Source organism: Hydra vulgaris, chromosome 10 (genome assembly GCF_038396675.1).
Source record: "Hydra vulgaris chromosome 10, alternate assembly HydraT2T_AEP".
Taxonomy (NCBI): Eukaryota; Metazoa; Cnidaria; class Hydrozoa; order Anthoathecata; family Hydridae; genus Hydra; species Hydra vulgaris.
Window position 1 is genome coordinate 39044508 of NC_088929.1, and position 14569 is coordinate 39059076.

Consider the following 14569-nt stretch of genomic DNA (forward strand, 5'->3'; position numbering starts at 1 on the left):
AATGAATCAAAACAGGCATTCTTACTTATGGATTTTAATATATCCGATTTTCAATGTGTTTTTTTAATTAAAACTCAAATACAAAAATAATTAATACAAAAATTATGTCATTGAGTGTATCAACATTTTTTTTTTTCATTACCTTAATTATGGTAGTACCTCTATGGCGTTTGCTAATTTATTTACGTTATTTCTATGAAGTATACTAACTTATTTATGTTATTTCCATGGTGTATATTAATTTATTTACTTTTTTGTTTTTAAATCTTAGTTTAAATTCTTACGTTTTAAGCAAATGATAATATCTTATTTATTTTTCCTTATTCACTTGATCTTACTCTTTCCTTAAATTTTGATTCTTTAAAATTTTCTTTAAATGACAAACGAATTGTTATCTATTTTACTTATATATATTTTTTAATAAATAGTTTGTTAACAATAGATATTTAAATATTAGGGTTTTTGTAAATACGTGAGAATGGGGCTCGGTGATAAGGCTCAATAAGTTTTCTTCTTACCCCGCCAATATTTATTTTTATTTATATGCTTCGAAACTGTATATATTATTAAACGGCAAAATAAACAATAAACAAAAAAAAATTTAATTACAAATATATATTACAAATAAGATTTCCATTAAATAAAAATCTTATTTGCACGCAAAAAATGCTTATATGCATCATTAACTTATTGACGTAGTGCTAAGGGTCTACTTTTGTGGCACGACTGTGTTTAAGGCCGGCGCCATGGGTTTGTGTGTATGTGTGTGGGGGGGGGGGGCAAAGGGGTAATGGGGGATTATTTTTGCAATAAACAAATGAGTTTTGTTGTCTAACAAAATTGTGGATTTTAAGTCCAGAATTTAAATCCATACGGCACTTATTATTACAAAAAATCTTCTTTTTTTAATTGCGTAGAACAAGCAGCCAAAAGTTTGCTGCTTGTTCTAAGCAATTAAAAAGTGAAGATTTTTTGTCAAGACAAGAGTATAAATTTGAGTCATCAGCAAATAGAGCTACTTTAGATTTCATTAAGATTGTAGATAAGAAATAATACAGGAGCAAATATAGAACCGTTTGGTACCCTTAAAGTTACTTGAAATAAAGAAGAGGGTAGGCCTTCAAGAATAACTTTACTACTGCAGTTAGAAAGAAATAATTTAATAACCTCAAAACCTTCTTGTAGAAACTTGTGCAAAGCTAATAACAGAGCAAAGATTAATCATAGGATAGTTTAAGAGGTCAAAATGTTTTCTAGAGTTTTGAAAAATTAGAGTCACTTATTGACCACTTTTTAAAAGTTTAGCAAAAATTGAAGAGAGTTTTGTAGAACTCTTTTTTAAGACTTTGATGGAAATCTTGTCTGAAGCACAAACTGTAGAAGTTTATAATTGAGAATTATTTGTATTATTGGAAGCCAGAGGGATATGGATGTTTAACAATGTGTTAATTTGTTTAACTGTTAGTAAGGGTATAGCCATTATATTCGAGAGTCAAATTTGAGTAAGATTTCTTTATAAATAGCTCTACTTTATTCGGGGGAAAAGTAAAAAGATCAGACCCATGAATTAGAGATTAAATGTTAGACTTTCTTTACATCTGAGATAAGATACAAGATTTAGTAAACTGAGAATAACAGAGCTTTATATCTGACAGGACTTTATTTATACATTAGCTTATTGCAATAATAAAAAGGACATTTGATCTTTCCTAGCCTTTGCAACCTTCCTCTTTTATGCTGTTGATGATAATGATGATGATGATGATGATGATGATGATGATGATGATGATGATGATGATGATGATGATGATGATGATGATGATGATGATGATGATGATGATGATGATGATGATGATGATGATGATGATGATGATGATGATGATGATGATGATGATCATGTTGATTAGAATGATGTTTATATATGCTTATGTATACAAAGTATAACATGAATTTTGAATTAAATAAATATACTTTATGATGCCTAAATATTTATGCAACCCGGTCACAAAACTAGCCCCGGTCTAATGTCAACCCCGGTTGTTTACTATTTTATATTTCTAATTTAAAAAAACAACATTTCCTTTAAAATTAAAAAATTCTCATAGTTAAGCAGCATGAACTTTAAACAATTTAGAACTAGTGACTACACAGAATTACAAGCTGTTACTTTTAGTTCTCATACCTGAACAAAATATAACAAAAATAAAAAACCAGCTTATGATGCCTGAGCGGAATCTGATTTGCGTTGTGCCCCACAAAAAGAAAAATTGCATTTATGAAAAAAATTATTCTTTATATAAAGAGTTATTTATAACTTAATTTTTTATAATCACAAAAACTCAACATTTTTGAAACATTTTAAAGGTTTTTTTCTTTTCTCTTAGAAAAACCATCAAAAAGACTTTCGAAGTTGATTTCATTAATCAGTTTATGTCCAATGGGTAGTACGGAAAAGTTTCTTGAACGCAAGATGCATCGTAGATTTAAGTTTTTTTTTTATTTTTTTTTTTAGGTGCCCCAAGAAGTCCTAACGGTCTTGTCACAGAGCACCGCGGAAGTGCATTTAACCAGGAAGTTCACGTCTCCTTCCTTACCGTGACGCGAAAATATGTCCAGAGCTCGTTTCGAACCTGGATCTCCTGCTTATAAAGCAGGCGTTCTAACCACTGCGCCACGGCCGCACAAAGTTAACTTTATATCAATTTTAAATTTGAAAAACTTTTCTTACAACTAGGCGCACTTACAAAAATCGTAAGTAAAACTCGTAAAGTTATTTCAACGTATAAGATCTAGTTGGTTGAAAAATCTTAGAAATCAACATTATTTCAACGTAAGTTCACCGTTAAACGTTGAAAAATTTATTCATGACGTTTAATTATATTAAACGTCATGAATAAATTACAAATTAGCTGACTCAAATGTAATAATAACTTAATATCGGTCATAATGTAAATTTAAAAAAACATTAAATATTGCGCTCAGATTTTTGCGTTGAAAGGTTCTTCAAAAACTTATAATAAAAAGCATTAATGTAATAAAAATAAAAATACTAAAAAATTTTGTGGTATGAAAATATGTGTAAATTAACAAATATTATAAGGGGATGTCCATTAATTATGTCAACAGTCTTTTGGCAATTTTACCTTCAGTGTCGATAACATGCCAAACTTCCAGAGACCCCCAAAAAGTTACATCTACATTTGATTGCCCTTCTCCTCCCCCAAATAAAATTAAAAAGAACCTCTTTTTCTTTCTTTTTTTTAAGTAAATAAATTTATTTGAAAAAGTAAATTCGTTGACGTCAACTTTTCTTGATCTCCCCCTTCCCTTGTTAACAATTGTCAGATTCTCCCTCCCCCTATTCTATAAAATAGCTACGTAATTAAAGGACAGCCGTTAGATAGTCAGAGGCGTAGCCAGGATTTTTGGTATTTGAGAGTTAACTTTCAGACTTAAAGCAAACTCCAAATATTTATATGATTATACGCCAAATATGAATGGTTTGCAAAAGATTGCTATGATTAGAGAATGGGAAAAAAAAGCCCCAAAAATTTTAGCCCCCATTCTTGCCCCAAACGTGAAAGCAACAAGCTGATAAAAAATTTTCTTTACTACTTTTAATTAGACTTATATTTATTAATGAATATAAAGTTTCATAATAAAATCTCTCTCAGCATTTAAAAATTATGACCTCACAAAGTTTGAACTCCGCTCAATTTGAGGGAGTTACAATTTAATAGGAAATAAAAAAAGTTTTATTAATTATAATTAATATTATTATTATATTTTACCAGGACATAATTTACATTTCAATTTAAAATAAAATTACTATCAACCTGTTTTCCCAAAACTAAATAGCAAAACTAATATGAATAGAATTAAAAAAGGATTTTGAAATTATTCGGTAAGTAATTCGGTAAATTATTCGGTATTTTTTATTCGGTAAATTATTTGGTAGTTCTACACATAAGATCATTATAGAGTTATTCACCCATTTAATAAAAAAACTTTCTTTGCAAGTTCTAATCTCACACGAGGGAACTTGAGCGTGAGAAAGCTTGAGCAAGCAGTTTTGATTTCTAGTTCTAAATTATGTGTGTTAATAGTAAAATAATAAACAAAATTTAAACACAAGTTTAAATTTTGTTTATTAACTAGATCTTTTGGTACTGTTAAGCAAGCGTTCCTTTTTATAAGCTTATCAATTGATGGTAAATTATACAAATCATTTACATATTTTTCAGATTAAAAGAAGCAGTCATTAAATTGATTTGAAAATAGCACGTAGCATTTCTGTAAAATCAAGGTTGACAAGGCAGTTGCAAGTTAGCAGTGATTATATCATTGATTTATAAACATTTGCATTTGTCTCGTGTATAAGGTAAGGTTTTCTCTTTGAAAGTAGTCTTATTCTGTTTTTGTTTTTTTTCCCATTAATACTTTTTTGGTAGGAAAAAAATGTAGAAGACTAGTTATTGAAAAAAAAACAATTAAATAAAACAATAATTATAATTAAAAACAGTCTCCTACCTTTTTGAGCCTAATTATTTTGATCGTGTGATATGTTATAGATTTTAAAAAATATAGTTAATTTAAAATATATAAAAAACCCCTCAACTTCTCTTATATATTTTAGAGAGGCAAAAAGCCCCCTAAAATAAAGTTTAAGACCCATGAACCATTTTGAAAATTTAACGACCTTAGTGTGTTTACAGTCTTACTTTTAGATGAGAGTATTTATTTTGACTTAAATTAAATTTTGCAATGCACAAAATTTAGAGTTAAATAACAAAAAAAAAAAAAAAAACTTACTTTCAGTAGATGTATCTGAACTCAGACAAGAACTTGCTTCAGTTTTACGTTCATCACGATTAGTACATATATATTCGTTTTTATCATTGTTATGTTCAATGGGATCAGTTAAAGTTATTCCTATCTTCTTGTTGTTATTCTATAAATAAAAAAATTAATATGCACTAACTTACTTAAACAAAAGCACGCAAGGCATTTTAAGTTTTAAAAGAAACGAAAAAATTTTTTTAAAAACTATTGGGAATGTCTTGAAAATTATTTAGCTCGAAATCTTGACAACATATACTAGTTGAAGCACAACCTGGTTATTGTGACCTTGTACTCGCTTATTAGACATGATTATTTTAAAAGACCTTTTTGTAACAATGTTTCTCAAATGCGTCATTAATTCATAACTATCCTAGCATATTTAACATTTACGTAAATTTTAAAAATGTAGTTATTAAACTATGATTAAATTTTTTTTATGAACATAAATTATATTAACATAAATTATATGAACATAAACTATATGAACACATGATAATTCAATCAGTGTTTTTTAAAAGGATGGATTCGCTCAAAACATTCTAGAGCAAGCCCGCCTTTTTAGAAAACACTGATTCAAATATGTGAGCAATGATATATTTATTATATAAACTAGATGTCTAACTTGCAGGATTTATAGGACAAAAATGAAGCTACTTTTTTTTGTTTATAAATATAGTCCGCCATTTGTAAAAAGGGCAAAAGTTGAAGCCGATGTGTGGAATAAAAGTTGAAAATGCAAGTCAAAAGCTGCCAAAAAAATAAAAATAATTTAAAAACAATTTTTAATAATTATAAAATACTTACTAAATTTTTTTATGAGCCTATGTTTATTTAAAAGTATTATAATTCATAAAAATTCTTCAAAAGCATCAGTCGTTACACTTTTCTATTCAAAATTTAATCACTTTCTAATCGGAAATGAATTAAGGAAGTTTCCTTAATTTATGTTTTAAACATAAATTATTATTTTAGAAATATTCTAATTTCCTTTTAACAATCTTACATAAATATCATTTATATTTAAAATATATTTACTTTATTTAAGAAAAGAAAAGTTAAATCATATTTGTTTACAAATTTAATGCGCCAATTGTAAAATGGGCAAAAGCGGCTTCACTTTTCTGATCGAAGTTATAACTTCGGTCCGAAAATAAAAGTCTATAGATGTCTAATTTATATAATGTATCATTGTATGTGAGAGTTATCTAAGTCTGTGTCTAACCCCCCTAAAAAATTATTCATTAAGAATCTAAATCAGCAATTGGTTTTGTAGTTGGCAGTCGGCATTTTTCACCAGTTTATAGTAACACTATAAAAAAATCAAAAAGTTTTGATTTTTTTATAGTGTTAAAGCTGCAGTCTGTAAAAAGTTTTGATTTTTTTCAAGGATTCTTCAATTCTAGGTTTGCAGCTATCTTTTGGAAATGCAAAAATAATTTTTAAGTGCTTTCAATATGTAATAATAAACCTGTAAAAAATAAATACCTCACCCTCTTACAAGAATATAAAAAGATAAAAAGATAAGTCATTTTTAAGACGGCCCTAACCGTGACGATGGTCTGATGGTAGTTCGGAAAAAAAAAGAGGTTTACAAATTTATTTTGTACGAAAAAATATCATTGATGCTTTTAAAACGATCGGTTCTAAAAAAATAATACAAACAAAACTACATGCATTTGCCTTCTTAGGCGTACCTTTCAGTATACAAAAAGTTTGTATCAACCGTTTAAGAAAACATTTGAAAAGCTATGTTACTATCACATTGATTCTAACCACCCTCCTCAAATACTTAAGCAATTCTCAACCTCCTTTGGCGGCAGATTGTCACAAAGCATGTTTAATCTATCTATACCAAAAAACAAAGAGGGAATGAAAAAAAAAAGGCTGAAGTGATTTTATTTTAAAACATAACTTTAAAAAAAAAGAAAAAACCCAAAAGACAAAGAAATATAATATGGATCAATCCCTCCTACAGTAAAAGCGTTTCTACCAATCTTGGGTATATCTTCCTAAAATTATTCGACAAACGTTTCCAATATCCTACCCCTATAAGTTATTTGATCGAAATACAGTTAAAGTGAGTTATAGCTGTACCAAAAATATTTACAAAACAATGAAAAGCCCAAAAAAAAAAAATCTTATATGAAAATTCAGATAAATACTCACCATGCAATTGGCAATTGCATAAACAAACAAAACTGCTCAAAGAAAGAAAAATGCAGAATCTCAAATGTTATTTGTAAATGTATAGTGTCACCCTAAAACACTCCTAAAAAAGTATATATTGGCATATCCAAAGACGAATGAAAAAAACAATGGGCTATAGTAAATGTCTTGTTAATGTCGGAAAACCTTTAGGTCTGATTAGACATCATCAAGAACCTCTGTGTAACATTTATGTTTTTACAGTGCTAAACTTTGATGATAATATTAAAGAGAACATGTCAGAAAATAAACCGTATTAAAAACAAAAAGTTCTAATAGTCGTAATTAAATAAGAAGTTATATAATTTTAAATACTACTGTTACATAAAATTACGAGAACGAAGAAAAAAAAAAAGACATCAATGTGTCATTCAGTTTCAGTTATTTAATGTGTTTTAGTTTTCATATTTTATTATAGTGACCTTTAATTGCATATATAACAAAGTTATTACTTTTATTAAAAATATATTTAAAAAAATTACTTTCATTAAACCAACAATCTTTTGTTGTTGTTATTGTTGCTGTTGTTGTTGTTGTTGTTGCTGTTGTTGTTATTGTCGTTTTATTTTGCTGTTTATATTATAAATATTTTTTACCGCAACATTGACCCTACAGGTTGTGTTCACTGCTTTTTTTGTAATGAATTATGAAACGAGCTTAAATAAATGCTTAGTTTTGACTAATAAATTTACAAAACTAGTTACTTTTTTTATTCAATTATTGAAGAGTTTGGAAAAAATAACATTAAGAATAAACAACAACAGTAACAACAGCAACAACAGCAACAACAGCAACAACAGCAACAACAGCAACAACAGCAACAACAGCAACAACAGCAACAACAGCAACAACAGCAACAACAGCAACAACAGCAACAACAGCAACAACAGCAACAACAGCAACAACAGCAACAACAGCAACAACAGCAACAACAGCAACAACAGCAACAACAGCAACAACAACAACAACATTAACAACAATAAAAATAAAAAAAAAAGCAACATCAAAAACAACAACAAATAACAGGAATAAGCAAGACAAATATTTTACGTTACCATGATCTATTGTGATTGATATGTCACTAACCAATAGATGTATTTGATAAATTTGAATATAAAAAAATAATTTTTGAACAAGTATTTAAAGTAAAATGCTAATCATCAGTTAAACGAATTAACTAAATAATTAAATTATTTAATTATGTCAATCATAAATAAAAGAAATTTATTAATAATAATTTTTTTAACCAATTGAACTGTAACAGGATATTACGTCAATGACTTAAAAAAAAAAGAAAATACTGAAAATTGATTAATCAAATTGACAAATTAAATTATGTATAAAAAAAAAGAATTTTAAAAATGGCATTTTTGTTAATAACTAAACTAAAATTCAATAGAATTAATACGTCAATGACGTCAATAACGAAAAACATTTATTGATAATATTAACGTTTCAAAAGCTTTTGTTTTTTGCTACGTGATAACAAACACGCAAAATGAAACTATTCTTAGATAGTTTAGTTTCTTTCAGTGGTCAATAGTTTTATATATTTTCAACTATTCGTAACAATTTTTTCAAGTTTCAAAAAATTGTTCCAGTCGCGAATGAAAAAAACGATGGGCTACCAGACACTTTCTCAAATAAAAAACTGCAAAGCTTTCCAATTACAAATGGTAAATAGAAGAAAACCTCAAAATAACACCGAACTTAACCTGGTCAATAATTAAAAAAAGTCCCCGTGTACAGTAACATCACAAAAAATAAATACTTTGCCTACACAAAAATCTTTTAGTAATTTCATACAAAGGTTCTCAAGAATAGTTAAAGAAAAAAGCATGAGTAATATCAATGTTGTCACGAAAATAAGTTTTTGCTTGACAACCACGAGCACAAAGATTAAAAAATTAAACCACGATCACCAGCAATTACGGCTTTATAATTGTTTTTGAAAGTTCCTTTTGTATAAAAGAATATAATATTTTTTAACTAAAAAAAACATGCATTTTATTCTAGTGATTGCTAACGCATAAAACTTTAAGAAATATACGTTAGGTAGTAATTTTTTACTTGATCTCGTCAAACAAACATATACAGCTCTGATATCATTCATTGAGCACCCTTGCTGAAGATATGCATACAAAAAAATAAAGTTTAATCAATGTCTTGGTAATGTCGGAAAACCTTTAGGTCTGATTAGATATCATCAAGAACCTCTGTGTAACATTTATGTTTTTACAGTACTTAATTTTGATGATAATATTAAAGAGAACATAGCAAAAAATAAACTGTATTACAAACAAAAAATTCTAATAGTTGTAATTAAATAAGAACTTATATAATTTTAAATACTATTGTTAGATAAAATTACTAAAACGAAAAAAAAAAAAGGCATCAATGTGTCATTTACTGGTTTACTGGTCATTATCCAGTATACTACCACTATCGGAAAACACATTAAAAAACCTTAAAAGCAAACACCCTGAACCCTCGCGAGTAGAAGATTATAGCCTACTGTTTGGTCCGATTGATTTAATCCCAAAATTTTTCTTCGATTGTATTGATGAGCAACTAGTTATGAAAGTCGCGTTTGCAACTAAAATATCTGCTGGACCATCAGGAATGGATTCCGATATTTATTGTCACATCTTATGTTCTACTTCATCAAAGAAGGTAAAGAACTCCGAAAAGAAATTGCTAAGATGACACAAAACTTACTAACCGAAACATATGAACCAACATTCCTAGAAGCTTTTTCTGCATGCCGATTAATTCCTCTAGATAAAAGTTCAGGTATTAGAGCAATTGGAGTAGGAGAAGTACTAAGACGTATTATAGGTAAATTAATTAGCTGCAGTTTCAACAGAGAGATAAAAAAGGCAGCTGGGCCATTACAAATATGTGCTGGACACGGAGCAGGAGCCGAAGCTGCTGTACATGTCATGAAGGAAATATTTGAAAATGTGCTAACAGATGCAATACTTTTGATTGACGCAAAGAAGCCTTTTAATTGTATGAATCGACAAGTTGCCTTACTCAACATCCAGAACATTTGTCCATTAATTTCAATTTACTTAATAAATACTTATAGAAATCCATCGAGGCTTTTTGTGGCAGGGGTAAAGAAATATCATCCAGAGAAGGCACGACTCAAGGTGATCCCGTTGCTATGCCATGGTACTCTTGTAACACCACGATTATGATAGAACACTTACTTGTAAATTACCCACAAGTTAAGCAAGTGTGGTTAGCAGACTATGCTGTAGCTAGTGGAAGCATTGTAAACTTACATAACTGTTATCAAGATCTAATTGATGAAGGATGTAAACATGGCTACTACGTAAACCAATTTAAATGCTGGTTAATTGTAAAATCCCCCTAATTAGCAGGAAATGTAGGCATAATATTTAGTAAATCGGTCAACATAACTACATTTGGGTTCAGTAATTGGTTTTCAAAATTTTAAGGACAAATATTGCAATGAGAGAGTAGCGAAATGGTTAAGCGAGTTAAAACAAATTTGTAAAGTAGCAGAGACGCAACCACAGGCCGCTTTTATTGCGTTCACAAAAGGATTTTGTTTAAAGTTTACTTATTTTCAAGCGCCCGTAGACTAAATACTTAGTCATTTTCTGTTGCCAACTCTTTTTAGAAAAGATACGCACTTTGAGGATCACATCAGAAAACTTTTTACATTAAATCCTTGAGATGGAGGATTAAGTTTACCTATACTAATTGAAGGAGCGCCTTATCAGTTTTTATCATCTGTGAAATTAACTAAAAATCTTGTACAGCAAATTATAGATCAAGACACAACTTTAAAAACAAAAAACTCTACCGCGAATGTTCTAGAAGATCTTGAAAAAATATCATCTAGTGACAGACTTAAGCACCGCGCCGAGAAAATAATCGCAGTTAATTCAATGCAACCAGAGTCTATGTTAAGAAACATACAGCAAACAAGAAGCGAATTCGCAAGTACTTGGTTAAACGCCTTACCGCTAGAAAACCAAGGTTTTTTTTTTAAAGTAGAATTTCGAGATGCTCTTTACTTAAGATTCGACTTAATTTCGACTTAAAAAATATCCCTTGTAATTGTGAATGCGGAGAACTTTTCAATATAATTCATGCTTTGTCGTGTAAGAAAAGTGGCTTCATTTCAAGTCGCCATGATAACATTAGAAATTTGTTCACTACATTGCTTAAAAGAGTGTGCATAAATATTCAATCCAAACCACACCTCATACCCCTTGATAATGGGAATTTTCACTTCCATACAGCAAATAAAAGTAACCAAGCTCGTTTGGATATTAAAGCAAATAGTTTTTGGCGAAATGGACAGACAGCATTTTTTGACATAAGAGTTACGTATGTCAATTCCATGAGCAACAAAAATCTGGATATAGCTGCTATATTCAGAAAACACGAAAAGGAAAAAAAAGAGGATATGGCAAAAGAGTTCGTGAAGTCGAACATGGCAGTTTGACACCATTAGTGTTTGGTACAAATGGAGGTATAGGTAAAGAACGTCATAAGTTTGTTAGAAGACTAGCCGAGAAACTATCGGAAAAACAAAACAAAAAATACTCAATTGTTATGACGTGGTTAAGAATGAAGTTATCTTTCAAGATACTTTGCTCAACTATCATTTGTTTAAGAGGTTCAAGAACACCGTGGACTAGAAAAAATGATCTTGAAATCGGTGTTGATTTTAAGATGGATGCACTAGTAAGTAAGAATCTGAGTTTTTTGTGTTTTTTTGTTTGTTTTTGTTTCTTGTCTGTTAAATTTAATAATATCGTTACATATGTTTGTAAATAATCTCTATAAAACTTTACAAGTATTTTGTATCAATGTGTCATTTTCAGTAGTCACTATAATAAAACATTTTCATGTTTTATTATCGTGACTTTTAATTGCATATATAACATAATTATTACATTTATTAAAAATATAACAAAAAAAATTACTTTCATTAAACTAATAATCTTTTGTTATTGTTGCTGTTATTGTTGTTGTTGTTGCTGTTGTTGTTGTTGTTGTTGTTGTTGTTGTTGTTGTTGTTGTTGTTGTTGTTGTTGTTGTTGTTGTTGTTGTTGTTATCGTTTTATTTTGTTGTTTATAATATAAATATTTTTTATCGCAACATTGACCCGACAGGTTGTGTACAATGCTCTTTTTGTAATGAATTATGAAACGAGCTTAAATAAATACTTAGTTTTGACTAATAAATTTAATAAATTTAATAAAAATAAATAAATTTACAAAACTAGTTACCTTTTTATTACAAATGATTACAAATTATTACATTAAAAAATTACATTATTACAAAATAATATAATCAATTAAAAGTGAAGATATTTAATATATATATATATATATATATATATATATATATATATATATATATATATATATATATATATATATATATATATATAAATCATCATTTCGTAGATCGCATTTTTTTTTTTTTTGTTATAAATAAACTATGAAAAGGAGACGGAATTTCGTCTTACATTTGTACATAAAACAAAGAATAATATATACGTTAAGTTGATATATGTTTAAAACATTCATTTTTCTTTAGAGAGGCTTTAAATAAGTTTGTCGATCACAAGATTTAAGTAAACGTGCTATAAGTTTCTGATGACTATGAAGAGGCTCTAGTTTACTTTTGTTAGTACTGCCCCACGCAATACTTGCATAGTTAATATGGCAGTGAATAAGTGAATAAAATAGTTGCATTAAAGTGCGCATGTTTAAATAGCTTTTTGATATGTATAATATTCCAATACTTTTTGAAACTTTATTGCTTAAATTTTCGATGTGCTGTCTCCATGTAAGATTTTCATTAATATATATTCCTAAAAACTGAGTAGTTTTTACTCCTTTTACTTATCAATGAATGTAGATGGCGTTTCGTATGGTATTAGTTTTTTTTTGAAAAGTGGATGAAATAGAGTCCAGTTAGTTTTGTCAATATTTTCTGAAAGTTTATTTACTTTGAACCAGTCGGAAACTTTTTTATGTTCTAAGTTCATAATTTCAAATAATATAGTAATGTTGCTGTGTGATAAAAACAAATTTGTATCGTCAGCAAACATTATTGTCCTCAGGCTGAATGCTTTATGGATATCATTGACATATATAAAAAAAAGAAGAGGTCCGAGTATAGAACCTTTTGGTACGCTACAAGTAATGTTTAGTAACGTTTTTGGTGATTTATCGTCAATGTGTACATATTGAGTACGATTGTTTAAATAACTCTTTACACATTTTAAAACGGCTCCTGTGATTCCATATAATTCGAGCTTTTTAATAAGAACTTGATGTTCAATAGTATCAAAAGCTTTTGATAAACCAATAAAAATTCCTAATGTTTATCCAGATTTATTAAACGACTCGTTAATACTATGTGTACCTAAACTGAAGTATTACATGCTCTGTGGAGTTATTTTTTTTGAAACCATATTGATTATTAAATAAAATATTCTTTACAGGAAGATGAGTGTTGATTTTGTTATATAAGATACTCTCTAAAAATTTTGAAATACAGGGAGAACAGAGATACGGCGATAGTTGCATCATTAGTTGCATCCCCTCCTTTGAATATCCCCGTTACATTGGCAATTTCAAAATGCTAAACATCAATTAAACGAATTAACTAAAGAATTAAATTTTTTTATATATATTATTATGTTCTACATAAATGAAGGAAATTTATTAATAATAATTTTATTAACAACTGAACTGTAACAGATATTACGTTAATGACTTTTTATACAGATATTACTTTTTATACAGATGTTACGGCAATGACTTTAAAAAAAATAAAATACTGAAAATCGATTAATCAAATTAATAAATTAAATTACATAGAAAATAAAAGAATTTTAAAAATGGCATTTTTGTTAATAACTAAACTAAAATTTAATAGAATTATTACGTCAATGACGTCAATAAAGAAAAATATATTTATTGATAATATTAACGTTTCAAAAGCTTTTGTTAGCTGTTACTACGAGAAAACAAACACGCAAAATGAAAATATTCTTAGATAGTTTAGTTTATTTCAGTGGTCAATAATTTTATATATTTACAATTATTCATAACCATTTTTCATGTTTTAAAAAATTGTTCCAGTTGTTTATTATGACCATGCATGCATGCATAATGTACTTTGATGTTGATGGTCGACTCAGTGGTACGTGGAAGTTTATTTTTTCAAATTTGTGCATGAATTTTAAAACCTGGATAAAATCACCTCTTTTTCTTTTCTCTTTGAGTACTGTGAGGCCTAACATAGCTTTTCTCTGCTCAGGGGTTTTATGTTTAATGTAAAAAATTGTTTTGATAGCACGGTTTTGGACTTTCTAAAGTGCGTCTATGACTCTCTGTTGGTTCGGTGACCTCCTGGATGGCGCACTCAAGGTGAGATCGAAACATACGTGGTGTATAGCTCTTTCCAAAGTGTTAAACTAACTATGAAAATTTTTTTTTTAGTCTTTTTAAGGATCGG

General features: G+C 28.5%; 1 protein-coding gene across 1 annotated transcript in view; it reads right to left on the minus strand.

The window, feature by feature from the left end:
- The window catches only part of LOC100209208 (phenylalanine-4-hydroxylase), a 40194-nt gene extending 32644 nt beyond the window's left edge, over positions 1-7550 (minus strand). Inside the window, exons 1-2 of the mRNA XM_065807981.1 lie at positions 7530-7550; positions 4813-4951 (exon numbers count right to left, since the gene is read on the minus strand). Coding sequence (XP_065664053.1) covers positions 4813-4951; positions 7530-7535 — 145 coding nt within the window. The 5' untranslated portion in view covers positions 7536-7550. The remainder of the gene's footprint in view (positions 1-4812; positions 4952-7529) is intronic.
- Positions 7551-14569: the final 7019 nt, after the last annotated feature.